Below are 20275 nucleotides of genomic sequence, written 5' to 3'. Positions count from 1 at the left end.
ACAACTATGAACCCATCCTTTAAAAACTACAGAAATCAGCTGTTTTAGGGAATTACTGACCTTTTAAAAATGGCTACGAAACAGTGCAATTTACTGACTATTGACATGGAACAGGAGTCCACAGGCTGTTGGTCCAGGCTGGTTTTCTGTGCTGATAGTAGTTTGTTCTATTGGTACAGAACAAGTTTGCAAGATTTATTGTTGAATCTCTTTTAATTGAAATATTGATTACTGTACAGTTGACACGAAGTGCAACAATGTGCAACAATAAAAAACATTTGGATAATTTCCTTCAGTAGAAAACAAACCTCTCAGTAGATTGTAGGTCAATTAAGTAAAAAACAATAATCAGTGCAGAGAGAAAATATTGAAACATGATGATACAAAGCTGCATATGTAGACTAATAAGTGTTTGGTAAAGAAAGCAGAAAAACATTTGTGATTGTTAATGAACTGTAACAGAAACACAAACACAGCCTCTCTGTAAACCAGGTTTTATTTTTTGTGTTTGGTGTTCAACAAGTCACTGCTTACTCAGGCCATGTTTTTAAAGCTTTACATTAAAAATACAGACATAGTTTAATTTACAGATTTTTAACAATCACATATTTACAGATTTCTTTAAATGATAATCAATCTCATCAATATTCAAACAAACAAATTGGCCAAAGTGGACAGAAACGAAACAAACCTCAGACAAAATAAGAAAATCCTTTATACAAATTATACACATATTCTATTAATCAACTGTGCATCAGTTTCTAAGAGCTCAAGGTGTCTTTGAATGTTTTGTCTGACCAACAGTCCAAAACCCAAAAATATTCAAGTTATCATCATATACAGCAGAGAGTAGCAGCAAAACCTCACATTTAAAAAGATGGAGCCTGAGAATGTTTGTCTGACAAATAATTTAAATGATTATCAATCAATCAATTCATTTCTGTTGTTCTGTCATTAAGTGTTTCAGCACTTATTACAGCCTGTAAAATACTGACACATATTCTGTGGAGTCATGGTCTCGGCCGAACTCTACAATGAAGCTTTATGACACTGTGAAATATTCACACTTTGTTTTCTGTGGTTTCACTTCAAATTGAAAGTTCTTTTTTTTGAAACTTTGTGTTTCTCACTAGAAATGAAACTAAAGTTCTGTGGATTTGATCAGATGTTTAAATAGAGATTTAATTTTAGATAGAAATCCTAGTTTGTGTTTTTTCTCATAATAAACAAGAATGTGTTTGTATATTTACTCTCTTCAAAAACAAAGACACAATTATGACATAAAACATGTGATTACTCTACTCAGTTTGATTGACAGGACAGATGATCAGAGGAGCAGAGTTTTTACCACCATCATTATTACAGGGACTGAAGTATGGGTAGAGTTTGTCAGTGAAGAAGCAGCCAGTAAAGGAATAGATAAGAGCTGCAGCATCTACGTCATAAAAGGAGACCAGACCCTCCTCATAATCCACAAACACCCCCACCTTCTGAGGCTTAGACTTCAGAGAGAGACAGACACCAGGCCCAGCAAGACCTTTGTACTCATTTCCATTTCTCAACCATATTGTCCAGTAACCATCCTGAGGTCTAGCTGTTATTCTTCCCTTCCTGTTGATCAACTCTCTGGCCACTCCTAAATCCCAGTCAGTCTTCTCTTTAACCTGAACCTCAAAGTAAAATCTGCCTGAAGAGAAACTCTGCTTTCCTAAAACACAAACACAGTAAGAGAATCTCTCTGGGTTGTCTGGGAGATCTTTCTTCACATTACTATGATTTACTTGTTTTCCATCATCAGACAGGATGAGTTCAGGATGTGCTGTATCAGGATCAAGAGTCACATCCACTGCATACTGCTGGACCCTCTTCAGCTCAGCCTCAAACAGCTTCTTCATCTCTTTACTGAGTGTCTCCTCCAGCTGAGCCACAGCTCTCACCACAGTCCCCTCATATGATGGTGGACGGACGCTGACCTCTGTCCAGTCTTTGGTAGGTGGAGCAGCTTTCAGGGATGGGAAGTTTTGGAGGAGGTGGAGGTGGTCTTCAGAGCATGAGAACTGCTTCACCTCAGAGCTTCTCTTCATCAGCTCAGAGATTTCCTGTTCCAGCTCTTTGATGAAGTCTTCAGCCTGTTTCTCTGTCGTTCTTTGCTTCTCTTCAATCGTCTCAATGAGCTCATTCAGGCTTCTCTCAACAGACTCCTTCAGAGTGGTGAAGACCTGAACACCTTCTGCTATCTCTCTGTCTGCATCTTCCTTACTGAGGTCAACTGAGTGTTTGATCTCTTGAATCTTCAGTCGTCTCTTCTGGATCAGCTGCTGAATTTCAGCCTCTGTCTTCCCCAGCTCTGCCCTCTTTCCTTCATATTCTTCTTTCAGAGGAACAAACTCATGTGTCTTGTGGTTTAAAATAGAGCAGAGCATGCAGACACATGTCTGGTCAGTCTTACAGAACAGCTCCAGAGGTTTATCGTGCTTCATACACATCCTGTCTTCCAGGTTCTCCGCAGGGTCCATCAGCTGATGTCTTTTCAGACCTGACATTGTCAGATGAGGCTCCAGGTGAGTCTCACAGTAGGAGGTCAGACACACCAGACAGGACTTCAGGGCCTTCAGTTTGGTTCCAGTACAGACGTCACAGGGAACTTCTCCTGGTTTGGCAGCTTGTTGCTCTGAGCTGCTGCTGCTGGCTTTCTGTTGAGCTTCCTGTCTGAACTGAGAAACCATCTCAGAGATGAAAATGTTGACGTGAAGCTCAGGTCTTGTGTAGAAAGCCTTCTTACATATCGGACACAGGTACTGGTCATTACTGTTCCAGTGTTCAGTGATGCAGTTTTTGCAGAAGTTGTGTCCACATGGTGTGGTGACTGGATCAGTGAACACATCCAGACAGATGGAGCACAGAAACTGATCTTTAGATCGCAGACAGCTGGCAGCAGACATATCTACACACTGAGTGTGAAAAACAAAAGAAACAATTTGTTTAAAATTAAATTTCAATTATTTGAAAAGAAATATGGATAATTATTGTTGTATTAAGTATAACATGTGATATTAGGTAAAGTAATATTGAATTATATTTTCCCTGTTATTGATCGGGATGGGAACACGTGAACGGAGTCGTGAGCAACCGTGATCATTGAAGTCGTGCTGGCAGCTCAAACAGTTATCCACAAGGCTGCATGGTGAGTTTAAAGTTGTTGTTTACTTTGGTGACGTGTTTTATGTGAGCTGGTTTACACAAACACAGTAAGAGACTGTCATCTGCAGCTCTTTATCTAACAGCTCATTGTGGCTGTTTCTTCTTGTACTATTCTTCCATACAATCTTTAAAATGAACCACTGACAACATAACACAGAATATGTCCATATCTTGTTGTGTAGACCAACTGTTATTGAAGAATAGCACTGCTAACAAAGCTCTGCTAACTTGGTGCAGATGCTTCACAATAAAAGCTGCTGCTTGTTGGTAGAAAGCTTTTAATGTGAAACAGCTACAGGAAATAGAATGCAGTGTGTCTGTAGGAAGTGATCAGTAAATAGTAATAAGACCAGGAAGGTTGGAGTGAAGCTGAACTCGAAACCACAGAGATTCAGTTACAAGTTACAAAAGTCCTGAGAACTGACACAGAGAGACTGTTTAAAAAACAATTAAAGTTGTTTCACTGAATCTGTGTAAAAACATCTTTGGTTATATTGTCACTAATTTCACAAGTGTCAGTATGAAATGAAAAGAGTGGAACTTCCTGTCTGCTGTGTTAAAGCTGGTTGTTGAAACATTAAATATGATCAGTTGTACTCACCAGTGTTTGGCAGAGACTCTGCTGTGTTGTTGAGAAAGACTTGATGAACTCAGTTTAATTTTTATTTGGACAGAAGTGGAGAGACTCGACTGCTGCTCTACTGTCACTCTGACAAACCTTAAGTTTAACTTCTAGAGAGTGACGTTGCAGCTTTCTTGTCTTTCCAGTGTTGCTCCTCCTTTTATTGTAGCTCTGTTTGTGAGTTTGTTTCCTCCTTCTGATTTACAGGATTATTTTGAAATATCATGGAGCAAAGGTGAGACTGTACCTGACGGGTGGGAGGAGTAAGACATGTGAAAAGATTTTGCTTAGCTTAATTATGTGGGTTGAAAGTTTGAGGTTTTTCACAAGGTGATCAAAAATCAAACCATGATTTTAGATTTACTTTTTGTCACAAGAGACTAAAAGTTTTGGACAGACAAACACTGAACTGTGCAGCCAGTTTTCATGTAACTATTAACTTATTTTTATCTTTATCTTGAACTGAGTTCAACAAATGTCGTCTGGTCAACATTGATGTTAAATCAACAGTTATTTCAAAACACATTTTTTAACTTCTACAAACAGTTTCCAGTTTACTTCACAAAAAGAGGTGAAAGACAGTCGACAACAACCAAAGGATCATTTTATTTTATCTCATGCAGATATGATTTCTATATTTTTCTTTATGTTCTACCTTATTTGTTCCTTTGCTGTAAAGCCGATTAGTTCAGACTGTTTTGTGGTGAACCACCACAGTCCTGACAGGGATAAATGTAGAATCTATCATCTCTGTACTGAGTGATGCTTCACACTGCCAGCACTGTCCTTTGGGAGTTTGGGAGTTGTAGTGTGAACCCTGTTAGCCACAGAGCTAACGTCATGTCAGCAGCTCTGCTGTCAATCTGAGGTTTGGAACATTTAAAGAATTAAAAAGTGTTTGTTAGCAGGAGTTGGATGGTTTGAATCCTCAACCTGTTTTAGTAAATCTTGATGACTGTAATGATCTTCCCTGTTTAAGAAACTTTTATTGCAGTAACAGAAACCTTTTATTAGATAAAACTTTATTGTTCATTGGGGGGAAAATTCAAGTTACAGCAAGAAAATTGATGAAGCACTATTCTAATTAAATAAATGAGACTGAAATAAGAAATTAAATTAGTTAAATTATTAATTAAAATAACCTACATACAATATATATTACAATACCTTAAACTATATAAGTGAACGTGCAAATATTTCAGTGAGAAGGATCCTGTAGTGTATAGGTATATACAGTTGTATGCAAAAGTTTGGGCACCTTTTGACAAATAACATATTTTAGTGATTTTTTAATTGAAAAGATGTAAACACAGTGTCTCTAGGATATGGAAAAAACATGTTTTCAGCAAACTAAGGTCAAGTTTAATCAACAGTTTGTAAAAGAATTTTAAAAGTAGGAGCAGATTTTTAAAGGATTTCAGGTAAATATCAGATAATAACTGTAAAAATTCCGATTGGAAAGTCCTAAATGTTAATGATGAGGGGTGTAACTTAAAGAACGGTTCACAATTTTTCTAGTGTGTCTTAAAACAGCAGTCAGGTGGAGGCCAAAATCCACAGTGTGTCTACACAGTCATTTAAAAGTTGATGTGAAGCTTATATTCAGCTTCAGCAGTCTGAGTTAGTCATATCAAGTGAATATCTGACACATTTACAGTGTTTTTAGCATCAAATTCCCTCTTTGTGTTTCCTTGGACAGTGTAATTTATGTTCTCTGTTAAGAAGGAAAGATTTTCATACTCAAAGAAAGATTTTAGTTGGAGTATCACTTTGATTCTTTGACACTCAACAAAATGTCTCCTGTATATTTTACTAAAACTCTAGACATTGATATCACCTGAACTCTGACCATGTTTTTGACCCTGCAGACAGTTTTTTTATTCCAGTGAATATCACCTGAAGCTCTGCAGGTTTTTATTTCTGACACATTAAAATCCCCGGACAGGAAGTTGAGCATCTGCACAAGAAAAAAACAAATCAAGTGTGACAAAGTTGTAAAAAAAAACCTTGTTAAATAAGGTCTATGAAACAAAAAACACATACAGAGTCGTGTCCACTATTTCTTTACCAAATAAACATTCAGTGTTGTAGGTTACTGTAGTTGGAACAGCTGTGGAGCAGATGTGAGGATGAAGTTGCAGTAACACGACAAGACCACTGTGTGTCACTGAAACACAGTGTATAATATATATATGTATATACAGTTTATAAATGTGGAAACTCCAACAGATGATCAGCTGATCCCAAACTGATGAGGATGTAAATAGTTTGCAGAAGTCGTGTAGTAAAAATTTAGGTGTCACAGTAAAGTATCACAGAGTATAAAAGAGTAGATAGATAGATAGATAGATAGATAGATAGATAGATAGATAGATAGATGTACTTTATTGATCCTAAATTGGGATAGTCTTGTGTTACAGCAGCAGGTTATGCAGGCATTGCCCGGGACACTAGAATACACTCTAAATATAATAAAATATAAAATATAAACATAAGATAAGATACTGTATACATTAGTAAAGTATGCAAAGTTGTTGAAGTTTTAAAAATGCAGTGAGGTAGAGTAGGAGTATAAAGATTCATCATGAGCGAAGTTAATGGGCAGGAAAAATGTTCCTGGACCACTCTGTGAGAGGAAGTGCTCGGCTGTCTGTCCAGTACGTGGTGGTCAGGATGATCAGATTATTCGTAATGGATACCAGTTTGTCCAGCGTCCTCCTCTCCACCACAACTTCAAAGGTGTCTGGTTTGCAGCCAATGAAAGAGCCGATCTTCTTAATCAGTTTATGAAGTCTGTTGGTGTTGGTTTGCTGCTCCGCCAGCAGATTAAAGGTTTTATCTCCATATGAACTGCTGCTTTGTCTGTTTCTACCACTACTAATACTTCTATTACTGCCAGTACTACTACTATTACCACTACCAGCCAGGGAGGAAATATTCACATCCTGTACTTATAGCAAAAATAACAACACTGCAGTGTAAATATACTCTAACATGTAAAAGTCCTCAGTTCAAAACTTCACATAGTAAAAGCACAGATGAGTTGTCAGCGAAATGTACTGACTACTGTTAAAAGTAAAAGTACTTGGAATATTGTATTTCACCATTTATGTAAAGCAGCATAAAATATAAATACTTATATCATTTTATTGGAGTACAGTTCTTGAGTATATATCTAGTTAAATCACCTCCAATTGCTGATATTAATACCATATCTGCTACCACTACTTTTATTACTACTACTACTATTATTACTACTCCACTGCCACAGCTACTTCGTCTATTACTTTAACTTTAACTTTATTACCACTACAACCACCAGTACTACCACACAATGAGTATTTCTACCACTACTACTAGTACTTTTATCACTAATGTTGGTACAACAATTACCACCAGTACTGATACAGATTAGGCTACTACGTTTTCTACTATTACTATAACTAAAACATGTAACACTATTATTTTAAGTCCTGTTAGTTTACAAACTACCTCTATCACTAATTACATGATACTTAATAAAAGTATTACTATTCTTCCAGTTGTTACTAGCAATACTACTAATATTGTCCCAATACTGTCACAGCCTATATTATTATTATTATTATTATTATTATTATTATTATTATTATTATTATTATTATTATTATTATATGGTAATGGCACGTGACTCTGCAGTCCTTCGGGTGTGACGTCACCCCTCCTCCTCCTCCTCGCTCCGCTCTGCCTGCGCGCACTGAATCCAACATGGAGTAAGGAGGAGATGGGGCTCGTCCGGGGCCATCCTCACCGATACCAGCGCACCATTTTCGGTCACCGCATTCCAGCCCGACCCAGCGGGGGAGGAGGAGGAGGAGGAGGAGGAGGAGGCGGAGGAGGCGGCGGAGGAGGAGGAGGAGGAGGAAGAGGAAGAAGAAGAAGAAGTAGAAGAAGAAGAAGAAGAAGAAGAAGAGGCGTAGGAGGAGGAGGAGAAGGAGGAGGAGGAGGAGGAGGTGGTGGTGGTTGAGGAGGTCGGATGCGCCTCCTCGGATGCGCTCCAGTAATTGAGAAGAAGTGAAAGGAGAAGAAGAAGAAGAGGAGGAGGAGGAGGAGGAGGAGGAGAGTCGGCAGGGATATCCGAGAATAAACAACACACACCGGGATTAAAGAACCGAGCAGAGAGCGGGAGAGAACCGGAGAGAGAACCGGAGCCGCCGCCGCTTCTGCCGCTGCTGCTGAAGGGCGAGGAAACATGAAGACACCGCACCGTGCAGCCGCGGCGGCAGCTTATTATTACCGGAGGTGAAACGGAAAAAATGAGCGAGGACACGCGCCCAGACGAGTGAGTACATCCCATAATAATAATAATAATAATAATAATAATAATAATAATAATAATAATAAAGCTTCATTCTTAGACTGTTATTATGGTGATGATGATGATTGGCTGCTTGTTGTCGCGCTGCCTCTGGGGTTTGTGCGCGGATCACATGGATAAGGATCGGTGCTGATAATGTTGTCGGGCTCCGGTGTTAACAGAGGGTGATGGGGGGGGCGGGGGGGTGCAGGAGCCCTCCTCATCCTCCTCTTCATCCTCCTCCTCTTCCTCTTGCGAGGAGAGGCCGTCGGGAGAAGGAGAAGTGCAGTGGAGGAGAAGGCTGAGGTCGGACAGATGTGATGGAGTCATAACAGAGAGAGAGAGAGAGAGATGATGGAGGTGCAGTCTGCATCATGACAGAGCAGACAGAGCAGGTTCTGCTGTGAAAGATACACAATTTCTGTATTTTTCCACCCTTACTTGCTCCTTTTTTTTCTATTTTGTTCGCAAGGTTGCTCCACCAGTATAAAGCAGCAGATCTCAGCCTCTGACTCATGACCCCTGAACATGAGGCTACTGCATGTTGTGACTCATCAGCACAGGTTGCTTATGTCTACAGGTTCAGCCAGAGGGGGATTATTTATATTTAAAACAAAGCTCTGATATACAAATCTCCTCTCAGTTTTTAGGCTTTTTCTCCTAATCTTTGTGGTGAAATATTGGATCATTTGAACATTTATTGAAATGAAAGCATGTGAGAAGTTTAGAGGGAAAAATCACTATTTGGTGGAGCTGTTAACAACTCATAGACATGTGAAATGTGACCCCGACTACACACTGCTTTTTGTAAGACGTCAAAAGCCAAAAAGGTTGGAAACCACTGGTTTCATCTTTAACAATGTGTTGTATTTTAAAAGCTTGTTATATTATCCATTGTGTCAAATCTTCATCTGAAAAGTAACTAAAGCTGTCAAATAAATGTAGTGGAGTAGAAAGTACAATATTTCCCTCTGAAATGTAGAAAGTAGCATCACATGGAAATACTCAAGTAAAGTACAAGTACCTCAAAGCTGTACTTAAGTACAGAACTTAAATAAATGTACTTAGTTACTTTCCACCACTGAGCTTCTCAAAAGACAATTTAGAGGCCTGAAGAGGTCAAAGAGCGACACTGATATTAAAAGCAGCTATTGGTATGACATTCTTGTTCTAGCGGCGCCAGTTCTGAGTGGTATGTGCGGCTCAGGAGGTAGAGCGGGTCGTCCACCAATCAGAAGGTCGGCGGGTTGATTCCCAGCTCCTCCAGTCCAGTGCGTGTATGAGCATAGAAGCCTTGTAGGGGGCTTTCAATAGGAAGCGCTTTATCGCTCCTGATGAGCCAAACTGGTCTCACAATCTTGCGTACAAATAACACAACTTTACACTTGCAGTGTATACGCCAGTTTAATGTCGCATTTTTAACCTTTTCACGTGTCATTTAACGTCGTTGGTTAGGTTTAGGCACCAGAACCACGTGGTTAGGGTTTGGCAAAGATCATGGCTTGGGTTAAAACAATAAAATGCAACAAAAATGTCCAAAATGCTGGATGTGGACCATAAAAATCTCCATTTAAAATGCTGCACAAGATGGTAAAAATGTCCAGTCGGTGGTCTGTGCTCACCTGCCCTCCTCTAGCCATCCACCCAACACGCCTCCTCCTAATAAGCCAAAAATCACCTTATGAAATGAAAGAAAGTCACATTAGATGACGTCACTTCTCCGGGAAGGATTGGTGTATCACCTGCATGCAGTTTGAAAGTCTTGTTATTTGTACTCAGTGTATGAGTGAGTGTGTGAACGGGTGAATGTTGACATGTGTTGTAAAGCGTTTGGAGTCGATAAGACTAGAAAAATGCTGTATACGTACAGTCCATTAACCGTTTATGTTACTGATGATCATTGGTATGTCGCTGCTATCAGCATCTAGGTTTACCGCTACAGATTGACTACGGCTGCTGCTGTGCGCGACTTATAAAAGTCTTGTCACGACTGTTTTACTGTTAGACGCCACAGTCCACCATCATACTGAAGGGATGCCACCCCTGTTCTAGCGCCATATGTTGTTTTTTAGTGGTCACGTTGACTGGTGTTATGTTGCTGCTGTCTGACTGGAAACAGATAACCATGAAAACAGTGTTTCTCTGTCAGATACTGTTTTGTAAGGCAAAATAATGAAAATAAGCAGAGATGGTGTATGAACTGCATTTACAGTCAAGAGGCGTTTAATGTTACCTCCTCGTGTTTTTTTACTGAAGGTGTTTCACGCTGTGAGCTTGTGTTTGAGGAAAAGAGAGCGATGGTATTTAGTAGGGCTGCAACTGATGATTATTTTCATTATGGATTCATCTGACGATTACTTTTTTGATTAATCGATGCATCGTTTGGTCTATGAAATGCCAGAAAACCGTGAAAAATGTCCGTCACAGTTTCCTAAAAGCCAAGGTGATGTCATCAAGTTTTCTTCAACCAACAGTCGAAAGTCTTAAAATATTGATGATATCACATAAGACTAAGAAAATATCACATAAGACTAAGAAAATATCACATAAGACTAAGAAAATATCACATAAGACTAAGAAAATATCACATAAGACTAAGGCATTTTTACTCGACAAATGACTAAAACGAGTATCAGGTTTAGTTTAGGTATCATTAAAAGTACGGGGAGAGAAAAGTCAGATTGCTGCATCCCTGCTGTTGTCCCAACCAACCCATCATTTCCAGACACAAGTTGCCCTCAGATGACCTCGTCCTCATAAACTTACATCAGTTTACTGCTTTACTGCTCGCTGGCATCCACGGGGAGGTAGACAGATGATAACAACACTTGTACAATAAAGTAAATTACAGTTTCATCACCTTCAGAGGCTTGTGAGCCCACTTTTAGGTCCCAAAATTATCACAAGCCTACTAATAAGAGAGCAAAATTAATGTTTTTTTGAACTTTATATGTTTAAGAGGATCATGTGGTGACAGCAGATGATGTGCAAAGTTGTCAGTTCAGTTATAGGACAGTTGTATTAATGTAAAATTTTAATTGCGCTTAATTGGAGCTTTTGATTGCGTCTCACTGCTAACAAACTGCACTACAGTTCTGTTTTTAAAGGTTTTAGCGGCATTTTCAAGTGTTACGATGCTGCTACTTGGTTGTGGAATTCTAATAAAAGCTGCAGACTTTAAATAAACCGCTCTGAACTTGTTGACTGCGAACACACCCTCAGCTCTCAAAGCCAAACCTTCAGAATGTTAGATTCTTTGTCCTGGGCAGGGAGCAGGTAACCTGAAGAAGCAGGCTACCTTTTCTTTTGACTGCTTCGCGCTGTGCACACCCCTGCAGGTAAATACATGACTCATATGGCCGCCAACAGCCAGATAATAGGCTCAACCTGTGAAATGTTTACCCAAACTGCACCAGGGCGCACAGAGAAGCAGGTAGGCGGCTGATCGTCAGGACAAGTGTTGAATTACCACAGGGGTTACTTTTCACAATCCCACTTAGTCTCCCTCACTTTTACAGCTTCAGTTTTATTTACTCACTATAAATTATCTAAACAGTGTCTTCTGATTAGCCAGCTGTCTGATGAAAGAAGCTCTGAGTTTATAGAGATGTTGCTACACTTGTCTGGTTCACCTTCAGATCGAGCAATAAGCTTCATGAGCAGCAGGGAGCTTTGTGAGGACATTTTTCACCCTGGGTTTCGCCTCTCAGGCTACACACAGGCTGCACTAACACTGTCATGATGGAGCCTGTTGGGGTTAATACACAACCCGAGCCTCAACCTCCTCCGCATGTTGTTTGGGATGATTGGGATTATTTTCAAGTCTAATTATAATCGTTTACTAAAAATAAATGAACAGCAGTCAAAGTTAAGGCAGTAGAGAACAGCACTCAGTTTTTTTTTGTGTAGGCTACCACATAATGAATTTCAAACTGAGGCCGTTGCAAATAGGTTAACGAGTGTCCTGCCCTCTGAAAAATGTTTTATGTGTGTAAAAAGTAAAAGTTGTAGTGATTTGCAGGGACACTAACTATCGTCAGGTGACACCTGAGTTGTTGTATGGTGGCTTGCAGTAGGCTACCTCGGTGCTTGTTTAAATAGCTTCAAATGTATCGCTCTGAACATGTGTATATATGGTGGGCTGGTGTGAGTGTAAAAATGTGTGTGTGTGTGTGTGTTGGCTGTATGTATATAAATGATTATTTTCTTTGGTATTGATTTTACTTGGGTGGTGGTAGTTTGGTTATCCTTTGAGGTGGTTGTTTTGACATCAACCTAACCTTTGCATAATTTGTGGCTTTATATAAAGAATCTATTTGGTGTTTATGACTCCTAACAGCCCGGAGAAGCCTGTTCCTGCCTTTAAAGATAAACTCTGGCAAACGTTGACACACAAACTTGCATCGTTGACTGATAGCAAACTAGAGAGTCCAAAATGGAGGACGCTATCGTAGTTTATGAACTGTGTTACCACCCAGTTTTATTTTAACATCTGCTGCTGAAGTAAACAGCTGCACAACAGAGGTGTGGGTTACATACAGTTATCAGACAGGATTTGGTTTCTCAAATACGCGTTTCGTGAATAAACTGTATCAACTATCCTGTTAGCGTATGAGCTAACGGGTTTGCTAAATAACAGTTGAGGTAGCTAGCTTAGAGAGCTTTTTTCCCTCTTGAATAATGTTTCCCTCTTTCAATAATTAGAAAAAAAGCTTAGTGAGCTGTTGTGACTGACTAAAGCTAGCATGTTCTCAGCTTGCTAGCTTATGTTACACCAAACGGTTTTATTTAATGTCCTCTATGAAGTAAACAGCTCCACAACAGAGGTCTGAGTTACAAACATTACAGTTATGTCAGGAGTCGATGGCACAAATATGTCTCTTGAATAAATTGTCAACTGTCCCGTTAGCATATGAGCTAACAAGTTTCCTAACCAACAGTTAACGAAAAAGCTACTTCAGAGAACTTTTTCCTTCTTGAATAACCTTTTTTCTTCTCTTAATGATTGGAAAACCTCTCAGAGAAAGGGTTTAAGGATTGTAGGAGGTGAAAAGGTTATCAGACTGTTAAATATAGAAGTGCTTATTAGCATAATTGTATTTGTCATCTTCTGTAACAGCCGGTTCATTACCGCAACACGTCTGTTTTATTGAAATAATTCATTAATTTCAGATGAGTTGGAATTAAATAATTTTTTGTCAAAAGGGTCCATTTTTTCCTCAGTGAATCTATCAGTTTAATGTTATTAGCAGGTTTTTTCTGTAAAAAGTGAAAAACTACCCATGAAATTAGGTCATGGGTTACAGTGAAGAGATAAATGTTTAAATAAAATATTTTTGATCATTTACTGTTATTGTTTTAGGTAGAATACATAATATACCATTAAAAAAAAGTTGTAAAAAATGTAATTTATTATTTTGGCCGGTCCATTTCTAGAAAACATAAAAAAAATAGATCTGAAATTGAGATTATTTTATTACACACATAAATTAAGGGGATTTTACATCCAAACAAACACTGTGTTTAATAGTGACTGTTTTAACAATAAGATGTCAGGTTCGTGAGACCCTGTTCAGATTTTTGCTGCACCGCTTTCTGATGCGACCAGACCTTTAACATAAAACCAGGCGGCGATGTCGTCCTCCCAGCAGGACAGTTTACTGGTTTGCAGCGGGAAGTAATCTGATACCTGGTCAGTACTTTGGAAAGGAACATTTTCATTGGACTGTGAGGGAATGAAACTCTCGCTGCTCCTCTCCAGAGGTGTTTTTGTGGGGGTGTTTTCTATTGATCGGGCAAACCGATGCCCCCGAACCAGCCAACAGAGAGCTGTCGATAACGCCAGAGGGAGGGGAGGGACGTTGGAAATGACATTGAGGAAAGGTCAGTGCCCCTGGTATCCCAGCCCCAACCACACAGGACAACATGGATTTTATATTGATTATATGGTTGTTGGGATGGGTTTTAAAGTAGGGGTAGAGGAAATTTGTGGAAAATAAGTATTATGTATTGTAATTATTTACCCTCTTTCAGTGGAATCACGTCATGAGGATATGATTAATATGATTTCTGTCGTCCAAATTCAAATTAAACCATAAATAAGAAACAAAGGTTTTTGTTTCACACATGACATAATTGTGAAACGTAGCTCATTTCTATCAATGTAAGCTTAATTATCTTGTGATATATATTGATATCAGTAATTTAATTAAGGCTCACAGGGTTTGCACATCATAATGTGCTGCATTCAGGGTGTTTGGGGAGTAACTAGTGTTTCTTTACGTGGGGATATTTTACTTGTGTGTAAAATTCAGAGACCAACAGTTGCCAGTGAACAGCAAAGGACCAGAGATGAATGCTAGCAAAATACACTAACAACTAAGAATGTGTTATAGACATTAGATTAATAAGAAATGTAATATTTGTCCTTAACAAGACCAAATTAAACTGCTCAACTTTTGAATGGAGTTTGTGACTTTCTATAAAGGAGCGTATCAAGACTATTTTATTATGGGTTACTGATTCCTGTTCACCTTATTTCATACATCTAATATAAATCATGTAATTATCAAGTGATATCAAATGAAAAATAATTCTTTACCTCTATCACATATTAGTCAACTTTTGCAAGCATGGCAGATGTACTTTTTACTTGTCTTGGCACATGAGCGGTCCAACACTCACTTATGTTGTGTCTCAGCGCAGCCAAGAAATTGATTAAAAGCAGCAACATCCTAGTTAGCACATATTTTAAGTCCTGAAATTTAGGTTAAAACTGAAATACATTTGTTTTTCAGTAACATATTAAAGTTCCTTCTTCTTGTTCCTTCAGTTGGATGTTGTTCTTCTTCTCTGTGCTGAATGATGTATGTTCAGAGTTTGTTTTCACATTCATCAGCTGAAGGAGGAAAGTTTCTCTGTGATCAACTTAAATCTGAGTTAAATTGGTTCACCAGAACAACTGGTGATTGGCTGAGTCCATCGCCAGTGATTTTAACTAACTTACTTACTATAGTTTTGTACAAGCAGCGTAGCTCCTTTAAGGGATAGCTCAGTGCGTAGTGAGTGTGCAGTAGAGAGAGATGGAGAGAGAGTGTGTGTTTGACGTTGAGGCTGGCGACTGGAGAACAGAGTATGAAGTTAGCAGTATAGCTGTGAACGTAGCAGTGCAGTGTGTGTACAGTTTGGGTTATTCGTCAGTGAATAAATGCTACAACTCCTCAAGACCGAAGCCAAGTTCTTGTGTCTTGTTTTCCATCTGCTGATTAAAATGAAGGGGATTAGCCCTGAAGTTAGCGACAATGGGTTAGCCTAACCTGACCAGCTCACTTAAAGGTATACTATGCAGGATTTGTTGGTTGGTGTTTGTAAACACACAGCATTCAAAGTTGGCTCCTCCTCCTCGGCGAGAGAGAGAGAGATGGTTGAACAAGCTAGAGAGTGAATGAGGAGAACAAGCAGCGCTGGCGAGAACAAAGCAGTGAGTCAGATAAATAAAACTTTATTTTCTGATTGTTTCATGGCAGCTACGGTCTAAAGCACAAATAAACACTCCCACACCCCCACAACCCTGCGGGAAGGTGCCTCGTTGCTGGATTTTGTGTGAATGCAGAGCTTCATCCTGTCCGCTGTGGCCTCTCTGCTCTGCGTGTGTGTAGCTCAGCCCTGCCCTCGGTCAACAGACACACAGACCTGCTGCTCTTTATACATCCATGACACAGAGACAGAGAGCAGAGCAGAGGAGAGGAGAGAGACAGAGACAGAGATGTAACCTGGTCGCTACACTACAAATCCTGACCTCACACCCTGCCCACTGTGATTGGCTGGAGGCTACACACCCACTGCCCAAAGGTTGACGCCCAGAAACGTCTCAAACACAGCAAAATAATAAGAAATACAGGCAGAGGGCAGAGTCTCTGCAGATAAATACCCCACCACACACTTCTAGTGGGTCATAAGTGATGATTGAGGGGGATTACTTTTGTATTCTCATTTTAGTGACAATCTCAGCTGCTCCTAAACAGAGAATGGAGAAATGTCTGCTGAGTGTCTCCCGATTTTTAACAAGGTAAAACATTTCAAACACCATTTATTATTCCAAACAGAGAATTTTTGTCCTAAAACATGTCTGGAGGGTGATGTTTAAAGTAATTTCAAAAGGCATTTTAATGACTATTTCAGTGTGAAGCAGATCTTAACTACAAGCTGAAATATTGTCATGTAAATGCAGCTGTAACATGTAACCTTGATGTCTTGAACTGTTATCTTTTCAACCAAACGTGGCCTGGTTTTAACCAAGTACATCAGTACTTCCTGGGATTATTTAGAAAAGTCCTCATCTCACTGCAACAATCCAAGTTTTGTGTGTTTTACTCTGAGACTTGTACAGTAATCTAGCTGGTTGTTTAACTCGACCTTCCACCTGGAGCTGTGGGTGATAAAGTTAAAGTTGGTGTCACGGTCACAGCGGGGGGGGTGGGGGGGGGTGGGGGGCGTGATGGCCAGCATCCGACTGGCAACGTGACACTAACTAATGGAAGATGGATTTCCTTTAGGGTCGACTCAATGCTGCCGCACGCCTGCAGATCGACTTCACCGCTCACGTGACAAAAAACTCACAGACCAAACGAAACAAAAACAAAAACTCAAGGTCAGCGAGGCCGACGCCGCTGCCGCTGCCGCTGCTGCTGTTGTTTGGGTCGACTCGGTCAAAAATACAGCGACAGTCTTGATGATGGGTGAATGAGGGAGGGAAGTCGTTGAGAAGTTTGGCAGAGAGCGAGCCAAACACCATCTGCTGCTGCTCTCTGCTGATCCAGACCTCCAAGAAACAACATTTTCTACGCTGATGATGATGATGTCATGAGCCCGGATGGACTGTTTGTGTGTGTGTGTGTGTGTGTGTGTATGATTGATGACACGTTTGTTCCTGTGGGAGCATTATGTGTAGTTATGTACTAGTGTGTGTGTTGTGTGTGTTTCATGATGATGGAGCAAACAGACCACCAGAGGCTATTATCTGCATCTCTGGTCTGCCTGCAGATGTGTGTGTGTGTGTGAGTGATGCTGTTTGCTTGAGTGCATCCACACTCTGTTGTTAAAGTGCTTTAAGCAGCCGTTTCATTACTGTGTGTCCTCTGAGAGCGGCGGATGTCCAACTGGTGGCCTGTGGACCAAACTTGGCCTCTACGTGTGTACATAAACCACTTGCTTAGGGTTGGGGAAAGATCATGGTTTACGTTAAAATGATCACTTGAAATGCGGTTAAACGTGGCAACTGTCATCGTCATGGCAACATTAAACACCACGTTACGTTTTTTTAAAAAGATGTCCGAACTCACCATTAAAAGCATGATGCTCACGGTTGAAGCGAACAGTGGTCACCTGCAGCTTTTGCCACTTTTTGCCATCTAACTAACAATCTTGCCTTCCACCCAACCGTCCTCATAAGGAAGTCAACTTATTATTGACGTCATCTGACCTCATAATTACTTATTAGAACAGGCTTTTAAATAAAGTTACCTTGAAGAAGATTGCCGGGCACTCAACGCTTTGCAGTCCTTCCTCTTAGTTAGAGTTTCTTTTCTGGAGCTTTCAGCTCTCAGGGAAACCACCACTTATGTTTGGCCGTCTTAATATGATCTTTTATATCAACATTTCCACCATGTTCGACTGAAAATGTACTCTTGCAGTCTTTTCATTGCTGAGTACTTTACAAAGGAAGGAGGAAGCCTAGCTTCCATGCGGTCCATCGTTTATGTTTTTATATTGGGTTAGATAATAATGAGTGGGACAGACATGATAAACATGATAAACGTGATAAACATCTATGTAAGCGCTGAAAAGAAGTATAATATTATAATTATTATTTTAATTGTGCTGAAAAACGGGACAATTTCGTAGTGAATGTTGAAAACCGGGACATTTTAGTGCTGTACAGATATTTGTCAGGACTTCTGATGTCTGGTCACCGTAAGCAGCTAATCTTCACATGTGGCTGGAGGTTGCTAGCTTAGCTTTAGCACAGATGTGTTTTATTCCTTCAGCTGAATAGCTTAACAGAAAGAAACCATGTTTACAAGTACACTTCTATCAAAAGATTGAAAATGAAAAGATAGAAAATCCTGCATCCTGTACTGAGTTTCCTTAAGCAGACAGTCAGCTGTAAAATGTGCTGAACAAACACACAACCACTCGCTGATAACTGAGGGAAGATTGTCTCCAAAAATTAATTTCAGCCATTCCTGACGTAAATTTCCATTTTTAGCTTCTGAACAACCAGCAGCACTTCCGGTTTCCTGCTTTGCTCGTCACCCGGCTAAAATGCAAACTACGACTACAATAGTTAGGTACACACTCAGCGTAGCGCTGGGCGACGGCGGTGAGCTTGTGCTAAAGCTTCCTGCATATTTGATTTAACTTTCTGCTGTGAAGACTCTTGAGGCGGGAATTTCAAATTTTCAAATAACTTAAAAAGACAGGAGATAGAATTGAGTAATTTTAAAGCACAGGAGGGCCCATCACCCCGATCCATCCCAAAGATCATTCCTCATGTTATCCACAGTTCCAGCCCTGTAATCAATCAATCAATCAATCAATCAGAAACTATTGTGATAATCAAATTATCGTTTTAGTCATTTTTTAATCAAAAATGCCAAAACATTTGCTAGTTTCAGCTTCTTAAACATGATGATTTAACGCTTTTCTGTGTCAAACATGATAGAATATCACAGCCTGTATCTAAAGATGGATGTAACGAGGTGTGACATCACCCGTTGGTTTGCACTGGAGCTGGTTTGAAGATTTGCAGCTTATGTCCGGCGCCATCTTTTCCGTTTGGAGCCTGGACCTTCCAGATATGGAGTGCGGGGTGTTTCCTTCCACGGTCTGGAAACACGCCCCGCCAGTTTGGACCGGAGCTTACGCTAGCTTACTGGGAACACTGAGCGCTGCACACTTGGGCTAACGTTAGCTACTTTAGCTAAATTGTGCTAACATGGCAGTTTTCATAATCAAGTAACATTTAACTTACACTGTTCAGACAGTTGCCTTTCATGCTGTGGAAACACACCTCGCTACCTTGGACCCAAGCTAACGCTAGCTTACTGGGAACAGTGAGCGCTGCACACTTGGGCTAACGTTAGCTACTTTAGCTAAATTGTGCTAACATGGCAGTTTTCATAATCAAGTAACATTTAACTTACACTGTTCAGACAGTTGCCTTTCATGCTGTGGAAACACACCTCGCTACCTCGGACCCAAGCTAACGCTAGCTTAGTCTTCAAATCTTATTAACAGAGTAATTATTTCCAAAACGACCAGCAGCACGCTTATTAAAGGGTCTGATTGTAGAGATTGAGACCAGAATGACTTGTTGGAAGAAAATGATTGACTTAGAATTTCTAGAAAGACGTTGAGGCAAGACATTTGAAAACGTCACATTTAACTCTGGGAAATTACAGCGTAGATTTCTCACTATTTGTTTATTGAACTGATTAGTCAATGAAAAAGTGATGATGCATATATTACTGATACCTTTTTGGAAATCAAACCCAAAGGTGAAAGAATGTTTGAGTTTGGCTTGAGACTGTGAGGTGGAAACAGTTTTCCTCCCAGCTGGTGAACAAAGAAAGAACTTATTCTCCGTGTGTGAGTGGGTGGTACGGTGGGTCAACACAGGTGTGTGTTCGCATGACTCAGGTGTGATTAAGTCGCTCTTATTTACTTACAGGTTTCTTATCAGTGAACATGAATCTTTAGACTTCAGCTCTTTATGTGTGTCATCATGGATCATCTCATGTCGTTATTAAACCATGAATGTTGGAGTGTAATCACTAACTTACACACCTTTAGAAAACTGTTCCAATACCTTAAACTGTAGGCTGCTGATAAATCCACTCAGTCCCACCTCTTCCTTCAATTAACCACAATAAAACCAAAAGTAACTGCTCAAAATATAAAGTTGACATCAGTTCTAAAGAAAAAATGTATATCAACCTCAATAAATCGGCAAATTGTGAAAATATAATTTGCAACTAACACAAAAAAACGGCTTTAACATCAAAACTTGAACCCAAGTTTCGCCTCTGAGACAATAATGTTCAGATCCTTTAAAA

At 39.8% G+C, this 20275-nt stretch overlaps 2 protein-coding genes across 2 annotated transcripts in view; one reads left to right on the top strand and one right to left on the bottom strand.

Annotated features, from left to right (window-relative positions):
- Positions 1-247: 247 nt before the first annotated feature.
- Positions 248-2957, bottom strand: LOC137180310 (E3 ubiquitin-protein ligase TRIM39-like). Its single transcript, XM_067585626.1, has one exon. It carries the CDS (start codon positions 2940-2942, stop codon positions 1299-1301), a length of 1644 nt encoding a protein of 547 aa, XP_067441727.1. The 5' UTR covers positions 2943-2957; the 3' UTR covers positions 248-1298.
- A 4590-nt stretch (positions 2958-7547) lies between these two features.
- Positions 7548-20275, top strand: part of LOC137180309 (sprouty-related, EVH1 domain-containing protein 2-like) — a 35774-nt gene continuing 23046 nt past the window's right edge. Inside the window, exon 1 of the mRNA XM_067585625.1 lies at positions 7548-8144. Within this exon, the coding sequence (XP_067441726.1) occupies positions 8119-8144 (26 nt within the window). The 5' untranslated portion in view covers positions 7548-8118. The remainder of the gene's footprint in view (positions 8145-20275) is intronic.

Source organism: Thunnus thynnus, chromosome 3 (assembly GCF_963924715.1).
Source record: "Thunnus thynnus chromosome 3, fThuThy2.1, whole genome shotgun sequence".
Classification (NCBI taxonomy): domain Eukaryota; kingdom Metazoa; phylum Chordata; class Actinopteri; order Scombriformes; family Scombridae; genus Thunnus; species Thunnus thynnus.
Note: the sequence above shows the minus strand (reverse complement) of the source record. Positions and strands in the feature narration are given on the sequence as shown.

Bases quoted from the DNA above. Each gene is read 5' to 3' on its own strand.
- LOC137180310 (XM_067585626.1), bottom strand. From the start codon at position 2,942: ATGTCTGCTGCCAGCTGTCTGCGATCTAAAGATCAGTTTCTGTGCTCC.